General features: G+C 41.0%; 1 protein-coding gene and 1 long non-coding RNA gene across 2 annotated transcripts; one reads left to right on the forward strand and one right to left on the reverse strand.

Annotated features, from left to right (window-relative positions):
* Window positions 1–3,203: 3,203 nt before the first annotated feature.
* On the reverse strand, window positions 3,204–14,693 carry LOC5508692 (T-box transcription factor TBX20). Its single transcript, XM_032377450.2, has 8 exons — window positions 14,340–14,693; window positions 12,175–12,424; window positions 11,756–12,017; window positions 9,184–9,457; window positions 7,727–7,885; window positions 6,937–7,013; window positions 6,431–6,588; window positions 3,204–4,322 (listed from the first exon to the last, which is right to left on the reverse strand). The coding sequence occupies exons 2-8, from the start codon at window positions 12,263–12,265 to the stop codon at window positions 4,144–4,146; spliced, it is 1,200 nt and encodes a 399-aa protein (XP_032233341.2). The 5' UTR covers window positions 12,266–12,424; window positions 14,340–14,693; the 3' UTR covers window positions 3,204–4,143.
* LOC116615649 lies at window positions 4,485–7,065 on the forward strand. The gene is made up of 3 exons (XR_004295050.2): window positions 4,485–4,884; window positions 5,242–5,423; window positions 5,677–7,065. It is a non-coding gene; the product is annotated as an uncharacterized LOC116615649 (long non-coding RNA).
* Window positions 14,694–19,131: the final 4,438 nt, after the last annotated feature.

Below are 19,131 nucleotides of genomic sequence, written 5' to 3' on the forward strand. Positions count from 1 at the left end.
TGGGTATTTGCTTGGGATTTTAACTCCTAGTTTGTGGTTTCATTCAAACTTTCCGCCTGATATGTTCTCATTTGATAGTTTGGTAGAGAAGAGTTTCTGGCTTTCGCCAATGCAATGTTAGATCTTCCGGGCGTGTCGAGAAAACGGATCTGGGTAAACTGTATTGAAAAATAAATTTCATTCATTTCCTTTTTCAATCCCTCGCCAAGGTCATGAGATGTGCGCAATAAGATTTAGGAATGTGGTCGCCAGATCGAGTTTTGCAAACAAAGTTCGTATGCGAAATCACCGAGAAGTCAAGAAGATTGGTTGACCATTTTTTGATCATGTTAAGTCACCATTAAAACAATTGAATTATTGCTTAAGAGAAGTTTATGGCTGACAATCAAATCACTCACCAAGGGTAGTGGAATTAGTTATCACAGTCTTGACTCACTGCGCAACCTTCATCAGGTGACCACTTTTTGTGCAGCGAGCTTGGTCGCTTTAGAGAGGGCATGCTGTGCGTGTGTAATCAAGTACGCATTGTAGTCTTCAGCTCTTCCATCAGGTGACCACTATTCGTGCAGCGATCTTGGTCGCTTTAGAGAGGGCATGCTGTGCGTGTGTGTAATCAAGTACGCATTGTAGTCTACAGCTTTTCCATTAGGTGACCACTTTTTCGTGCGGCGAGTTTGTTCGCTTTAGAAAGGGCGTGATGTGCGTGTTGTAGTCAAGCAGGCATTGTAGTCTATAGCCTCGTACGACAGATGCCGTTTGCATTCTTGCGCCTGTCAGCAAGGCCTTATCACGCCATCTCAGCTGTTGTGACGCCTTGCTTTTGATATTTTCCCAGGACTAGGGGGTTATCAGTATTCATCCGCGATCTGTCCACAGCTTATATAGCGATTGCTTAGACTGATTGATGAAGGGAGCTAAGATGATTGTGCTGTGTTGTTTTGATATCTTTCAAATGAGTGCAACAGTAGGCAATATGTGCCACACATTCGAGTTCGTGACGACGCAAGCGGTAAACATTTTGGACATGTTTTTTTCCCTTTGGAATAAAGCAGCCATATTTTTTTTTCTTTCATTTTAAATTTTAAAATAAGCTACTTTAACAAAATTATTATTTTTTTAATTAAACTTTATAATGCGACGTGCGCCGCCAATGCCAATACAAAATTAGATACTTTATAACTATTTCTATATAATTATTTCATGCGTCATGTTCTGATGTGCGTTCAACCCTTTTTTCCCTCCCTGGTTGGTTAGTTGGTGATGTTCATGTCATTTAGATAGCACGTTTCTCGCATCCTCATTGGATTTGATTGGTTTACATCACAAAACTGTCAAGTTGACCACGCTAGCGCTCGTCGCATTGTAAGTGCTGCAAAACGCTCCTGTGTTTTGAATTGTGTTTATGGGCAACTCTTGCTGAAGTTATACTTGTGGTGCCAAGAGGACCTCATGCCCTCCGTCTATTTTCCTTGATTTGCTACTAACTGCAAATATTACCATACAAGGGTTGTTTTGTGCATGGGGGTCATCGCAGTAAAAGACTGTGGTTTATGAAACGTTCTTGAGAGGTGAACTGTAATGGGAACGGAAACAATTGTAGACTACGGCCGATTTTGACCCCACCTCCCCTTCAGAGCCGTGTGTTATTTATAGGATAAAGGCCGGCACGCAGCCTATATTTTAATTTGCTTTCATCGACTGTGCTATGCTCTTAGCATAGCTAAGCATTTCCGTGTGATAGAATTGATGTCGCATTTTAACTTTTCAGCTGCGATCTGTGCACAGACTTATCAGGAATGCGCGGGGTTAAGGAGATGATAATATTGATGGAGATTGTATTTGGCGTAAGGCGGCTTTTCGCAGCAGTCGATGGCAATCTTCGGTGTTGATTTGCCAGATGGCTGGGCGGAACGCTACACAGACGCGAAGCATAAGGCATTCCTAGACTGAAACATTTGGCAATTAGTTCAGAATGCTCCCGTGCGCTCTGTACTTGCGTCCGTTAAAAATTCGGCCAAATTATTTTCTTTGCCCATTCCATTTGCGGCGGAAAGGCGGGGGGGATAAGGTAGCTCGCTCGCCGCACATTTTAAATTCGGAGGGATTGAACTCCTTTTTCCGATGCTGATAGGATATAAACGAAGAACGTTAAATTTTGCCTATTAAATGCGATCAAATCTTGTGCCATGAATGTTGCTCTCGCTCGTATTGTAGGTGTTTTTTCTTCGACCGAATAAGACAGCTCAACGTCACCATAATTATTAAACAGGCGAAAGAAAAAGGGAACAGCATCGGGTGCGTACACAAGGGGGTGAGGTGCGCGCGCGCATCCCCTTGGCCGCCAAAAAGCTGGCCATTCCTTATTGAAGGGTCGTCATATACTATCCTATTTCCATATGATGCCTATGACTGCGCACCCCCCCCCCCCTCTCCCCTTAGCCAATCCCCAATAGAATTGGGAAAAGCAGAGGGGGTGGGTTGGGGGAGTAAAATGTACGGTGGTGCCTCTTTAGCGGGCATCTTCGGGACCAATCCAAGTGGCCGCTTATGAAGGGTGGTACTGTGATAAAGGTATTAAATACAGTGGTGCCTCTATTTAGCCGGCCACCCTCGGAACCAAGCAGGGTGGCCGCAGAGTTTCTCAAGAAAATTAAAAAATTTGAGAAACGCTTGATGTCCCATTTTGCTGTTAGAGCCCTTGGGAAATTTCTTAATTAGTTTACGTTAGCAGCTTTGATACGAGTTTTACAGCAAACCGAATAAAAGCTTGCTATTGGCTTAGCAATAATCTATTCTGTCGACAAAATTGTCTTGGTTGGTAGTTCGTCCCAATAAGCGGGTGGCCGCTCAATAAATTGATGATCAATAGTTTGGGACTTAATAGGGGTGAATAATGGGTAACCAATATTTTGGGACTTTGGAAAGCGGTCGATTAGCATGATGGATATGGGACTGTATTACATGAGATGAAGCCTCCGGACTCGAACAGCGCAATGGATTATGGGTGTCACAAGTGAAAATTTCTTTTTTTCACATGACCCTTCCATGGCAACGTTAAAACGATAAACCCGCTATTTGTACTATTCCTTATCAACAACCTGGGAAGCCGTAATTGTAAATTGAGTATGGCTTATAAAGAGAGAAAGTGATATCAAGTATCTTTCTGGCTTCGCTCAGGGATGTTTTCGACAATGGACAAGAAGTTCCATTTTTCCTTTATTATTAATAAACATATTTACAAAGTTTTATATAAATCTGTACAAAAAATGTATAGTACATTTATGGTATGATAATGTTTTAGTGCTCCCTTCACCTCATTGGATATCTTTACAAGCTTACACTATTTGTAACTTGTCTTATTGGGATTAATTCTAAAGTAAAGATGAAAAGTAATCTAGTCGCATGATTTATCCATATTGTTTTGCATTCAGTAAAAGTATGACGAGCTCGATGTTATCTTTAGATAGTAGAGTTGTCAACTACCATTTCGCCGTCTTTCACTGAACACTATTTGAAAAAAGTGCACCACAAATATAAAATATGTCGCTGGCGTCAGCTAAAACAGTGGATTGTAATCTTAGAAGAACATAAAAACCTAATTATTGCGCCACTAAACCCAAGTGACCCCATTTTTACTAAGGTTTTGTCAATAACAGGACTGTGAATAGTTCCTAAGAGCCGTAAACTCTAGCGCAAACCTATAACCTATTCATATATGGGTATATCACTCATTTGAGAAGAAACGTAGCTAACATTTCTTTGTTGCTGTTAGATAAACTTGTGACATGTTTTGATAATAAAATCAATTTATGGTTTTCCTGATTTTCTCGAGTGTCGGGTATCGCAGAAGTAATATTACACACTGTACCAGTCCTTGAAAAGTCTTTATAGCTATCTGAATGATGAGAAGTGCACTGAAGTCGAGAGAGTAGTGGTAGGCTGGCAGGATATTTGATAATTCTACATGTTGTATACCAGTCCTTGAAGCCTTTGTATCTATACTTGTTGTATACCAGTCCTTGCAGCCTTTGTAGCTATCTGATGGATGGGTGTTGTACTGAAGTCGGTAGAGGGTGATTGGCTGGCATCAGGAGAATCGATAATATTACATGTTGTATACCAGTCCTTGAAAGGCCTTTGTAGCTATCTGATGGATGGGTAATGTACTGAAGTCGGTAGACTCGTGGCTGGTTGGTACGGGAGCATGGAGTCAAACCCAGGTTTGGACTGCGAGAAGGACGGGGAAGGAAAGTACGGCAGGATACCACCCGGAGGGAGAGATGTCCCAAAGGGTAACGTGAAGGGTGCGGTCGGGAAAAACCCTGTAGATAAAAGGAAAAAAAGGTTAAAGATATAAAACGTGCAGCTTTCGTGCTACTTTTTTTTTACTTTTCAGATTTTGAACCTTTTTCTCTTGCACTTGGTTAGATGACCTTTTTGTAAATCATACAATACACTCAGGGGTTATACCAAGGACCAAGTAACTATTGAAGAAGAAAAATATCCTTGAAATTTGACGTTTTAAAGTAGATAAGCTCAAAAACTAGGATCGAAACAAGTGGCGCAATAAACTGTTTCCAAATAGTTGGAGCCACGTGATGCGGAAAGCATCTATAAAGTGCAGTTTTGGGATAAACTCGAAAGGTTTTGGTATGGATTCGATTTTCTCAATTAAACATGTAACTAAAATGTTTTTGGTGAAATATTTGAGTTATTTCAGGCATATTAGGTGCACCCTTGTAAGAGAAACTCTCTCTCAAGAGCCCCGAGCCAAAAGCGCTGACGAGCGGAGCCAGACAATCTGGCGCCAACACTTTCTAACCTCGTAACGGAGTGAAAAACATACGCCACTTGCTTGAACCTGTGAGGTCTGATCGCAAAAACGTGGGTATTGGACACGATAATGGTTTGCACTTTATAAAGCATTGAGCATATTTTCAATTCGAATAGTATCAGTGAAACATTCTAATTAAGCTCAAGACTGGAGGCATTAAATCTCGAAGGACGTACAATAATAACCTAAGCGTTTGATGCGCCAATCTGTACCGTACATTACTGCATACCCTGAATTCAGGTTTAACCTTATTTCAACCTGTTTCAACTTCCATGTGTAAGACATCAAAGGTTGCTACAGCATTATTCAACAACAATTAATCGACAATATAGCTGTAGGCATCCTGTTGTTGTTGTTGAGTGTATTATCTCTATTGTCGAGTAGCTGACGATGTGCGCGCATTACAGGTCGTGTTAGCAGCATGGTGTGCGTGTCGAGTGTCGGGATGGATAGGATAGAATTGTCCCGCATTTAGTCACGTCCTAGGACTCGAGGGCAATGAAACTTGACCATCATGAGAACGGAAGCCCGACAAATCTTGTGAAGGGATGGCAATTTGGACGGAAAGCTCAACAAAGTTGTTAAAAAGGTGGAGTCGGAGTCATCAAACGCTAATATGTTGAGTTGAAGAAAGTTCCCTTGTATGGGCACAACTGCTTTTTGGCTCCCTTCAAATCTCAGATAGTGGTCAACTTTTAAAAAATAGCCATATACACCTCTACACAGAACCAAATGCTTTTTAATGTAAAGCCCTCCATTCTAGTTCAGAATCCTAATTCAAGGGATTCCTTGGAAATACAGGCCTTTGGTACCAAATCCCTGATATTTCTTTCAAATTTCAGGTTCCTACGTCAAGAAAATACGCCTCTGAGCGAGTACTGACGGTATACAGAAATGTGTTAATGTTTTGTTGCGGTCGCTTTTCTCGTCGGTTCGTTGAGCCTTGGTAGCGGAGGGCGCCAATCAGCGCATGGCGCGTAGCTCCCGTCCACTTTGCTAACAAGATTAACGAGCAGCGCCAACTGGTCTGAGGACTTCGAACGTGATGAAATACTCCATAAGTACGGAATTCGCGCTATCTCGTGCTAATGGCGTTTACTCTTCTCCCCTGAGGTCAAAAACACGCTCACCAAACCAGGCCGATTGCATCAGCGAGTAGCGCACGATGTAAATCACGCGTATCTAGATTTTTCCCCTCTATCTTCACTCTTTTGATTTCATTGTTTTCTGTACTATTTTGGTCAGCAACGTTTGTTATTGTTTTCACTCCCGTTTGAAACGTCGAAATAACCATCTCATATATTAAACTCAACAAAAAATCCGCAAAAGCTTCACTAAATCAGCCGATGGAAATGGACTCTTTCTTACACTTGGTGTTTACAAGGATGACAGACTAGTGGCTGAAAGACACTCTTTAATTTTGCTGTAGTGCGGCTCATTCAATGAAATGGATTTGTTTGCTTTATTCGTGTTTTATTAAAACGAAATATTGAATCGTGGAAAATTGTGTCAAAAATCCTTTTGATCTTAAAATGAGCTTAGTTTTATACCGCATGCCTAATTCAAACGAAATATCAATTCTCTGTATTGCTCTACCTCGTGTTAGAAAATGTGGTCTTTCGCCCGAGCATGGAATCGTGGGATGAGGCCTCTTTGCCAGTCCGACTTGTGCTACGATAGGCCATGGGAAACTGGGGCTGAGTGGGCTCGAAGAGATTGCTGGGAAGAGATGCATATTGCTTTGAGGTGACTCTCTGCAAGAAAAAAGGGCAACAATGTATTATAGCGACACCCACTTTACCGGACACCTGTATTATAGCGACACCCACTTTACCGGACACCTGTATTATAGCGACACCCACTTTACCGGACACCTGTATTATAGCGACACCTACTTTACCGGACACCTGTATTATAGCGACACCCACTTTACCGGACACCTGTATTATAGCGACACCCACTTTTACCGGACACCTGTCTTATAGCGACACCCACTTTTACCGGACACCTGTATTATAGCGACACCCACTTTTACCGGACACCTGTATTATAGCGACACCGACTTTACCGGACACCTGTATTATATTTGTTCCAATGGTTACCTTTCTACGGGCATCAAGCGCGAGGAGTCCCGGAATCCCTTGGCGAACGGGTTGCTGTCTATTTTAAGTCGTGTTATCTAGGAGAGAAAAGGTTTTTTGATTAAACAGAGAAAGTGTTGGTTGACGTTATCGCCGCGTCAGTCATCCCTCTTACTTCTTCTAAGCCCAGTCAAGAATTTCTACTGCGCGGACAGCCGGAAAACTATTGAAAAGAAAATTTGATTCGCGAGATGGTGAATGGTTTAGAGGTTTAAGTTAGAGGACACTTCGCCCCTCTTTATCCGTATTCCGTAGATTGACAACTACTCTTTCACATCCCTACCTCCCTCAAGTAACTTGCCAGTTATATAAACCCCTCATTCCCACCTCCCCTCCTTTCCACCCCACCCTCCCTTGACACCCCTCCGTCACACCCTCCCTTACCTTGACACCCCTCCCCCCTTGTCTTAAGAAAAGTTTTTCAAACCCCTCCGTCCCCTCCAACCCCACTCTCACGCCTCCTTCGTCTTACTTGCTGGCTTTTAAAACCTCTCCCTCCCTCCCCTTGAACCCCTCCCTCCCCTCACACTCCCCTCTCCCTCCCATCGAACCCCTCCCTCCCCTCACCCTCCCCTCTCCCTCCCATCGAACCCCTCCCCTCTCCCTCCCTTCGAACCCCTCGCTCCCCTCGAGCCCCTCCCCTCTCCCTCCCCTCGAACCCCTCCCTTCCCTCGAACCCCTCCCTCCCCTCGAACCCCTCCCTCCCATCGAACCCCTCCCTCCCATCGAACCCCTCCCTCCCTCGTCTCACCAGTTGGTTCTGGTATGCCGTGACGGCTATGAAGGTTGTCGAGGGGAATGTAAAGGTTTTCATCCTCTCAGACTTGAGGTTGATTACCGACGCTGTGTGGTCCCGCTTACGAATGACGTGAATCCGTGGCTGGTATTTGTGCATGGAATTAAGGATCAGCTGAAAAAAAACAACTCCGTAAACATCATGTCTAATAGCATCACTATCTTAAAAAATCAATATTTCAAGGCTGTTTAGCAGCAATATCATCAACAGACAACAGAGTATAACCTTTCTCACGCCAAGAAAAACGTAGATGGGTAATTTTTCAAATATACTTGTTTTAACCGTATACATATGGCAACGCATCTACAGAAATTTTAGATAGACTGGTACAGAAATTCACGTTCTCATAGGGGTTGTTCAGTTCTCGTAGGGGTTGTTCAGTTATAAAGAAGGGGTTGTTCAGCCAAAGAAATTTTAATGAGTCAAAAAGTTTAGCCTTTATTCTTTAAATTGGGCATCAGTAATTCAGGTTCTAAGTGATGGGCAATATATACACCTCTGTTTCTTTAACAGCAGAAACACTTTTAGAAATTTTACACCTTCTTCTAAAAGATCAGACAAACACCCAATAAAATATAAAATCACTCACGCAATGATGGGGCTGGCAAATTTTTCATGTTTTTTTGCATTCAAGCAAAAAGTTTAAAAGTCATTGACGACTTCGAGGTTGCTTTTTACTTGTTAGCACAGCATTTGCCTATTGATCGTAGTCAATGCACCAGAGCTTTTTCAAGCATTATCAAAAGAAATGTGCGAAACACTACAATCTTTAATATACTTTTAATGTTAAACTAAGTAAAACAGACAGTAAATAGAAAGCTCTAGTTGTCAATCTCGAGCGATGTATTATTGCCGATAAAATCGTATCCGTAAAGACGCAGATAGTAAAGAGAATGTGAAACCGTTAAATATGCACAAAACATGTACAGTAAATTCTAAATAAAAACAGCCTACGAAGCGTAAGGTTATGGATGTTTTACATAATACTTGTATTCGATCGTGGGATAGAGATGCATTAAATTGCCTGAAGGCCGTCTGTTATCACCGATCCATTTTGGCCATTTAACAAAGAGGACTTGCTCTAACAGGTAAAAGGTTGCGTTTTTGGAATACGTTTGAGTCTTTTAAAAGAAAATAGATAAAAAGATATGAACAATAAAAAGATATGAACATTGATTATAAACCGCTTTAATTTGTAGGATATGGTTAAAAGAAATGCGTGCTTTCATATATCTGTTTCACTCGATTGCTAATAAAGTTACCTCTTGTATTCACTGCTGCAAATTTCAAATGTTACTTCTCTAATAGCGTTAAACAAACAAACAAACAAACAAACAAAAAAGAAACAAGGCCAAATCAAATTTTCTAATAAAACAAAAATGAGAACAAGGGTTATTCGTGTGGCTACTCACGTGGCCATTGTGATCTGTGTCGTTGTTGGTGAGCTTGACTTTCTCGAACGAGATGATCTGTTTAAGCAGCTGTTCCCCCGTGAACGGTGAGTCAGGGTGCATGTAGAGTCTGACTGGAGCTGGCGGATCAGCTTTGCCTGCCACCAGCCACGTGGAGCGATGGTACGCGTACCGGTACCGCTTGTCGTCCACGGGAACGATGTCCAGCAGAACCATGTAGTTGGCTTTGGGCTGGACACCACTCACGGAGATCCGCAACGTTGGGAACATCCGCCTTTTATCACAGAAAAAGACACAATTAACTTAACTTTTTGATATAATGGTGGTATAAACTTTAGGGGTCATCAATGCTTTAAAAATGAAATGCCAAGAAAACTTGTGAACTTGGCAAAGAATAAGCTTTCATTAATGTTTATTTTGTCGATAACAGACGGCAAGTCAACGCACAATAGAAGCGGGACTATAGACCAGAAGAACAAGGCGACTATTTCGTAAATGATTTTGACAATTGAATAACAATAGTAACATTTGAGAATTAAAGTAGCTACTGAACATGCACAAGGCGTCGACTCCTAGACTCTAAGAACCCGCTTTAAAGACATCGCTATGTCAGGCTGTTGACTTGGGAGTGTAGTCATAGTTGGGATGACGAACAATCTTACGGACAAAGTGTGGGCCATAAAAACTTATGGAATTACTTGAAACAGAGCCTCCAATAAACAGTTAAACCATCATGCAATTTGTAAATAGTCGGCTAGAGTAAAACCAACATCACTTTTTTGGTGGAGGGAAAAATTCGAGCATTCGAGTAGATAAGATTTTGTTTAGATATATGTGGTTTATTTTACACCCATCTACGACATCTGCATCGATCGCTTTATATGGTGTAAAAGAAAACATCTTTTATCTGTTTTCTTTAGTATCAGTCTTTCTGCAAAGCTTCTTTTTTGTGTGTGTTGTCATCTTATTGTCTCTAGTTATCATGGAATTTCAACCTATCTCTAGTTATTTGATCATGAAAAACGCCCAAGTTGTCGTGATCTTGAACCAAATATTGAATATTATATCTTAAATACTTGTAGTCGAATGGTCAAATCTTCGTCACTGAGCGCTGTCCCGAAGAAGACTTAGTAAAAACGAAAATTTGTGGGAGTCGATTACCAGTTTACTCAAGATTAAATAGATAGATAGTTTATTACAAAATTATTGCATTGTAGCGAAAAGGATAGATTTCGCAGCTCATATCCAGTAAAATTTAACGAAAAAAAATTAATAACTGATAAAAGGGTTTAAAGACAATGGCAAGTTCAAATAATAACATGCCTCACAAATATGTTTGTGTAATAATATAAAAAAACTACTTTATATATAAGCAATGCAAATATGTACAATTCATTGGATATAAATCGCAAATCAATAATGTTTAATTGAGGCACAATAGCAGCCTGTGACGAGATGCGTGCTAGCCATCAGCGGGTCTTTCAGTGTTCGGGGAGGTGAAATACGCTTTTCAATGTGCGCGTATCTAGCCTCTCGTTATGTATCATCGCATGGTATTTTATCACGGATCAGGCGAATATCGCAACATATCCCACTGTCTCTAGAATATATACAGACCCAGGTCTCGCGTGTTGCCAATTGACGAGTGTTTCTAATCATGTTATTATTGGCTTTGCGTGTGGATCCGGCGCATGTGTATCGACTGATTTAGACTATTTATCTACCGGGTTTTAAAACAAGGTGCCAAACTACGTTTTGTCACGAAGAATTTTTAACACCTTTCAAAGGAAAAAATAAATAAAGCCATTACAAAAATTTCATCCTCACGCTTTCAAATAGAATTATACCATTACAGGAAATACGCCCATAACATTGAAAATATCACAAATAGTGATCCGTCGCTTTGCTGTTAACGACAATACTCTAAGCTTAGAAAGAATTCACGCCTTGTTTTGTTGGTGATAACTTAGTTTGCGTGTTACGCTCTATGTGTTTGTTAACGATTAGAAATAGTTCATCCCGTAATAATAATCAACAAATGTAAACATTGGTCTCGTGTGAGAGGGATGGTTCATGCGCGACGGCCATGTAGATAACAATCTCTGTCGCGACGATCTTGACTGAGTCCTGGGGGTCACAGCAGGACTAGAGATCGATAAGCCTGTCCGCGTGAACAAGATGAACACACCGATAAAACACCGATAATGATTAGGACTTTGTTTATTCTAATAAGCACCCTTTCGACAAGGACTAGGTCTCGCTCTAGCGACAGGCATCCGTTTGCAGTACGCAGAGATAACGTGGAACTCGACGAAAACTTCCCTGAACTCGGGAAGCGGTTAATCCGCGGTCGCTCCAGATACGCAGCATATGTGCCATGATTCACTGTCGATCTAATAGCCTTTTAGTTTACCTGATACGCGATTACAAAACGATACGATATCCGAAACTCCAATACTACAAATCTACTAGTACCTTAAATCAAAGCTTTCCAGTCCTTAGGAACTAACACCGATTTATGTTCGTATTTAACAAAGAGTTTAAAAATGTGACACTCGCTATATAGCCTTACCTTCCAGCTTTCGTTATAATCATTTCCGTCCCTAATTCGCTAAACCGTTCCCACAGTTCTCTCCCCTCCAGCTCTACCGAGATGTTCTGTAAATCAATGCTTGCTTCTCGAAGCGCTTCGTCATCTGCGTTGTTCGCCTCCTCGGGGGCTGTCTCGTCTACAGCACCAACGTCGGTGTTATCTTCTAGGTCCGTTGCCAATTTCTGTCGTTTGGATGGCCGGGGATCTTCGTCATGGCTAGGTTCTCGCATTGACGGTGATTCTTCACATAATGACAAAAACGCCAAAAAAAATGAAAGTTAGAAATCCCCTTCTTTTGTAATTTTGGGACATTTGGTTGATGAACACTAATAAATTCATACAAATTGAACAAATTGGATCACGTAGGGACAAAAAAGTCATTCCCCCCCCCTTTTTACCTTTGCGCTCATTTCTAGGAGCGATCAAAGAAGCGATTGAGAAAGCATTCGCTTTATGAGAGAGGGGCTCACAAGACTTTGGCGTTTCCATGATGCTCTTGGGCGATCTACTATTGCATGTGAGGCGATCCGGACATCGACTGTGCTAACTTCTCTTGCAAACAGGTCATAATCACCTATTAATGATTCGTTGACAGCGAGATGGCTTCTATCATGCCTCTCACCGCTTCTGCCACTCGACCTATGACATCTATGATCACAAATAACAAACAGTTGATGTCACCTTATATTATTGTAAAAACATCCTTGTGGATTCTTACGAAGATGGCAGCAAATGGCGCGAATACTATGCGAGTGTCATCACTCAGAGAAGGCGTGCACAAAGTTTGTCATCAGCGGAGAGCTCACTCATTGCGACAGACGCCGTCTCACCGCAACCCAAACGGACACAGGGAAACGGTTTACTGATCTTGGAATCTCACTATTAAGAACGTTAAATAGCCCAACGGACGGATTGCGTTTAATCTAAAACAATCGCTGGATTGCTATCGGCCCTTACAAGCCACCGTATAAAACCGAGCTTTCACAAACATCTGCAAATTACGGGGTATTGCCAGCAAAAATGGGCGTGACTCGCGAGGAGAGATTATACAACCTCTCACTGCTTAGTTGAAGTGAGTTGGGTGAGGTAATTTGAGCTAAGGGTAAGGTGGGGTGACATGATGGGTGAGGTTATGTGAGCTAGCTTTAGAGGAAGGTGACATGGTTGGATAAGGTTTTTGAGCTAGGGTTAGATAGGGGTAACAATGAGGGGTGAGGTTATGTGAGCTAGGGTTAGATAGGGGTGACATTGAGGGGTGAGGTTATGTGAGCTAGGGTTAGATAGGGGTGACATTAAGGGGTGAGGTTATGTGAGCAAGGGTTAGATAGGGGTGACATTGAGGGGTGAAGTTATGTGAGCAAGGGTTAGATAGGGGTAACATTGAGGGGTGAGGTTATGTGAGCAAGGGTTAGATAGGGGTAACATTGAGGGGTGAGGTTATGTGAGCAAGGGTTAGATAGGGGTGACATGATGGGTGCAAATTGGTAAGATGGAGGGTAGAGTATAAGGAAAGGTAGGGTACGACATAGTATAGGGTAAGGTATGAGGGGTGAAGTAAGGACTAAGACTACATTTTCAGATTAATTAACCCTTGAGCCCGAATGTGCTGTGTCGATTGTCATTACTAATAAAAGTAGTAGACTTCTTGTAGGCCATTTTCTTGATAATATTGGAGCGTTTTTAGAGCCACTCCACTGTTATTGTTTATCCAGAATGGGAAGACAAATTATTAAAAAAAATTGCGAAATATTCATCTAAAAACACAATATTGGCAAATTTTGAGCGAAATTGCGATAGCTTTTTCAAATCAGCCGATGGAAATGATTTCTTGTGCTTGGCTAGACTGACAAAATGGTGGTTGGCAGAGTCCCTTCAAATTATTAAAAAAAATTGCGAAATATTCATCTAAAAACACAATATTGGCAAATTTTGAGCGAAATTGCGATAGCTTTTTCAAATCAGCCGATGGAAATGATTTCTTGTGCTTGGCTAGACTGACAAAATGGTGGTTGGCAGAGTCCCTTCAATAGGCAGAGCGACTAGATGCATGATCTTTAATTAGGATAATTGCCCCTAGCAAGCTAATCCGGCAATGATATATAGATAGACTTTTATTTGGGGTAACATTTATTATCTAGACAGATAATTTACACGTGGCCCTCAGGGAAAACAAGTAAATGTATAAAAAAAAAGATCAATTTTGGAGGCCCATAGCAAATGAGCTAACGGACTGCACTACTTTGTCTCTCGCGGGAGCAAGTTCCAGAGTTTTGCGCTGCTGTACTCGAAATGTTCTCTCTCCACATTGATGTTTTACCCCCGCCGATCACACCGAGCACACGGAGCACACCAGGCAAACAATGCTCGAGAGAAGAAGACAAAGCTGGGAATATTTAGACGTTTTCGTGTATACATACCAAATCGCACCTATTCGTCTGCTAAATCCATTTATTTCTCTTTCAGATAGACCTACTGCGGTCAATACAATCCTGTAATAATCATCTGCGGATTAAGAGGACCGGCAAAGTGCAGGGACCTTGGTACTAGTAAGAATAGCACTTACCTAGATGTTTATCAACAGGAAAGCGGGGCAAGGCTCAGACGATCAATAATACAATCAGGTCTTTTTTAAATCCTGTTCGTGTGAGAAAGAGAAATGACGTCTTACTAAGATAGTGGACCAAGGCGGGTCTGTCTGAATAGGTTCTCGGGTCCACAGAAAGTATTCCACTAAAGTTTAGCCAGTTATCCAACGCACGACTGACTAAATGAAAAAGGTATTTTGGGGGGCCAAAATGACAATAATAGTATACAGGAGAAAGATTAACGCGAGCTAAAATTTAGGTGAATCCTGTGATATTCCGCGGAATATATGTAATCCGTCTGAACCATATATAGACCAGTGTTAAGTTTGGGCTTAATCCAAAAGCGAAACAAACATTCAAGATCAGAACGACAGCCGTGAATTGTATTTGTGTGAAAACTGATAAAATCCTTAAATTCCGGACGTTGTTGGTTTAGCAAGAGGATTTCAAACATCATCAAGTTAGCACCAACCCACGACTTCCCATTTAAGAGACGTCCGAGTGTTAAGTATCATATTCCACCAGGAGGTCAGGATAGACATGTGACCGGACAGAGCCGGACAATGGGTGTGTCACCGGACATGGCCAATATATAGTGTGGTATTGATGGGCAAAAAAGGCCAGTTCTGGAGTTTATTCTTTATAGGCCACTCACCAAGTTTACACTCTTGTACCATAAGTCACACAAAGCGTCCATTTGTATCGGCTGCTAAGTCAATCGAGTGACTTCAAATATTGTGTATAAAGTATCAGACTTCCATGGGATAGTTGTTTTGAAGTTTTCTAAAAACCGACCGTTGATTGTCATTGTGGGTGGAACGTGGAGACACATTGTGGGTGGAACGTGGATATTCATAATAAAACAACATTTTTAAAGTTTTTCAATTCCTTTTAAACTTTCTAAACGATTTTCTTTTATGGCTCTCACCACGTTGATACACCTTAAAAGGATGAATCTGATGATGGAACGTCGAGAGCCCTCGAAAGATTTCGCTATCGGTGCTATCGTACGCACTCGGATCGCACTCGCGCCTCACCGTTCAACAGTGTTCATTAAACACTCGTTACTGGGTGCCATGAGTAAGCGCCCCTCACAGCCCTCACCTAATCCTAAATACCGAATCTTGTCAGCAACGCAGATCTTAAAAAAGACAAGAGAGCAATCCTTCGTGACGTCAGAGTTCTCATAGCTCTTTATAAGGCCGCAATCACTGGTATTTGTTACAAATAACTGCTACGCGACTACGCGACATTGTCTTCTGCTAAGAGTAACGGCGATGACAGAACTGTGCAATTTTCCCACGCCTGGAACCAGCTCTTATCTGAATTGCAAAGGTGCTAAGACCCCGAGAAAATCATCACTTGAAATATTAACTCTATAATTTCATTTGCGTCTCAGTGTAGTTTAATCAGGCCATAAAAAGTGTGAATTATGTTGTATAATCGAGGCTACGTAGATAGCACTGGGTTAGGAGATGGTTTTAATTAGCTTTAACTCATGACACAATCACACAAGGTCCGGCGAAACAGATTATAAAAAAACAACAATCATAAACACACCCCGAGATATGACAAAAATAAACTTGATCTAGGACAGGACAGGTCTATTTCACGGGTAGGATGGTAGCGCATATGCCCAGCCATTTCCCCAGGACATAAATGCCGATCATGTCTAAAAGTCGCATCAAGAAACCCAAACTTGACCTTGTCTGCGACCCCTGCCAGCTTTACGGGAAACAGAAGCCTTTTCACACTGAGATAGTAATTAGCTTAATATGCTGATAAGGATCTTGATAAGTGTTATATTATCAATATATAAACAGCCATTAAGTCACCACCTTGCTTCGCCGTGGTGTCCGGTCACATCTTGCGCACGCATCAAGGACACATTATGGTTTGTGTAGGGCGGCGCGCTCGGACTAGGAGAGGTAAACAACGATACGAGGTGAAATATAAAGAGAAAAAGAGAAAACAAGACAATGGAGAAGAGCGCGGAGAAGAATAAATAAATAAGATTGAAGAAGAATAAGATGGTTTAAAAAATAAAAAAACGATTTGAAGAAGATTCAACGAAAGAAGAACATTTGAAGAGGAAGAAGATTCGCATACAATCAATTCATTGTGTGAGCGATGCTTTTTAAAGTATAAGTTGACAGAAAACTCAAAAGCGGTATAAAATACTTGAATGTACAACTAATGCTTCAGCTCATTGGTATGTTTAGAACAATTCAGAACTATGGAAATTGGCACCAACATTTCTTATAGATTTGCCCATTGAAGTTAGTGTCTCGGGGGATGAGTATGAAGTTAGTGTCTCGGGGGATGAGTATGAAGTTAGTGTCTCGGGGGATGAGTATGAAGTTAGTGTCTCGGGGGTCTCGGGAGTATAAGTTCAGCACAATCAAGTATGCACTTTTACATTTTTTTTTCCACACAGACTCAAACTTAAGTTTTCCTATCCATGTGCAAAATTCGACTTAAATTGCCCCCAATCTTGATGAAATTTCTCTTTTAACCCTTATGGATTAAAAATGAATGTAAATTAGGACTAAAGCAAGGGATAGCGACAGTTCGAGTTAACATGTACTTCGAGTTATGCGAGTTCGACCATAAGGGTACTTCGAGTTACTTAATTTCGAGTTTACGGGGTCCTACACCATTATCATATTATCTAATATTCATACAGTCCCTTTCACTTAGCAGTAGCTGATGATGGTGATGATGGTGGAGTCCTCGCGAATTGCGAAAGCATTGCCATAATACAAATTGTATTTTGTTAGATTATCTAACAGGCTCCACAGCGGCGTATACTTATTAAATTACCTTAATTAATTCAAAAGGTCAAACGACATAATTGAAAGGTTTTATGTTACGATTTTAGCCGTGTATTGTATGCATTTTGCGTGTTTTGGGCTTGGAGAATAGTCCTTCAACAAGACATCGATGGGTGTTCGGGTCACGACACAGGATAAAAATGATTTATTATTATATCATAATAACCATTACTGTATATTAAGCATTGAGTATTATTCGAATTCTTAAAATAATTAAAAGACATTACAAGCCAACACATGTTTTCATGCTTTTTTATGTTTTAGACCGACGAATGATTATGTGTACACAAACATGTTTCTAATCTATAGCAGAAACAAGAGAGTGAGAGAAATACTACTTTTTACAAGTGTTTTACGCTTCGTCTAGTCGAAATAAGGAAGCTGAATAAATATCCTCATTTCTTGTAGAAATATCGTTAAAATTTCGGTTGGTTCCTCTGCACTATCAATATCATCCCTCCTTAGTAGTAAAATTGAAGATATGCTGTGTATACCAAAAGGGATATAAATTTTATAAAGGCCCCAGAGGATTCCCTGACCAAAAAGCACGCAAAGCCCCATGGGTAACCAATATAATTTCATAAGGTAAACAAAGAGCCAAATGGATCACGTAACTTGTGAGCTCATTGAAGGTCGCAAATGATTGGCTTAACCAAACACAGGGTTACTGAAAGTCTTATCTGAGGGCTTAACACATTGACCCCTCAACCGGACTGTACCGGTTTTGGGAAGTACCCACAACCAAAAAAAAATTCATAAATGCAAAACAAACACAACAAAATGAAGATACTCAGGCATCAGTCTAAGGGATAAATGGTCTTGCAGATATGCATCCAACCAAGGTGATAGCAACTTCTCTTAAGCCAAATAATAGCACAGATTCCTTGACAAATTTCAAATCGAACAAGGAAAGAAAAGCAGAATCACACCTTTTAACAAAACGCTCAAAATACCACACAAGGGAGAGAGATCAGCAAACACAGCTCAAGACACAAATAGATACCTATAACCTGATCCTCCAGGTTCATTTCCATGGCCTCAAAACACAATGTCCACTCCCTGAAGACTTGTGAAACCACTTGGACGCCATAACGAATTGCAAAGCATCCTGAAAGATCCAGGAAAAAATTCACGAAGGGGGGCCAGTCAACACTCCTCTCCCCAAAGTCAGATGGTTTTTTATAAGTCTTTTCACCCCGTAGCCAAACAAATCAATTCCAGGTCATACAGGCCCAGAATAGCAGTGTAAACAATTTTGGAATCAATTTGGTTTTCAGAAAAGACAGCATTTAGGAGAGCTGTGGTGATTCATTAGAAAAATTATTTTCTCATCCAGGCAAAGCCAAAAAAGGAAAAATCACCATGAATTTACCTTTGCATGCAAATACCCATAAGCACATCACAATGCACACAATGGGTTAAATGCTCCTATTTCAAATAAGGCTGCACTCGGAGAATCTGTGTATAGTAACCCGCAGTGCTTCATGGGTATCACGTAAATAAGCGTAAATAACATAGAAGAAAACGTTGACGTTTTGAGGGACTGGTACCGAGGACTCTTAGTTTCTTTTCAGATACTTTCTCCATTGATTTAAGATGGTCACAGTCACTGCTTTTATCTTCTGATTACAAGTCATAGTATAGTATGGTATGGTATGGTATGGTATGGTATGGTATGGTATGGTATGGTATGGTATGGTATGGTATGGTATGGTATGGTATGGTATGGCATGGTATGGTATGGTATGGTATGGTATGGTATGGTATGGTATGGTATGGTATGGTATGGTATGGTATGGTATGGTATGGTATGGTATGGTATGGTATGGTATGGTATGGTATGGTATGGTATGGTATGGTATGGTATGGTATGGTATGGTATAGTATAGTATAGTATATATGAGCGACTCACAGAAAATATCCAACCATAATATAG

This window comes from Nematostella vectensis, chromosome 10 (assembly GCF_932526225.1).
Source record: "Nematostella vectensis chromosome 10, jaNemVect1.1, whole genome shotgun sequence".
NCBI classification, from domain to species: Eukaryota; Metazoa; Cnidaria; class Anthozoa; order Actiniaria; family Edwardsiidae; genus Nematostella; species Nematostella vectensis.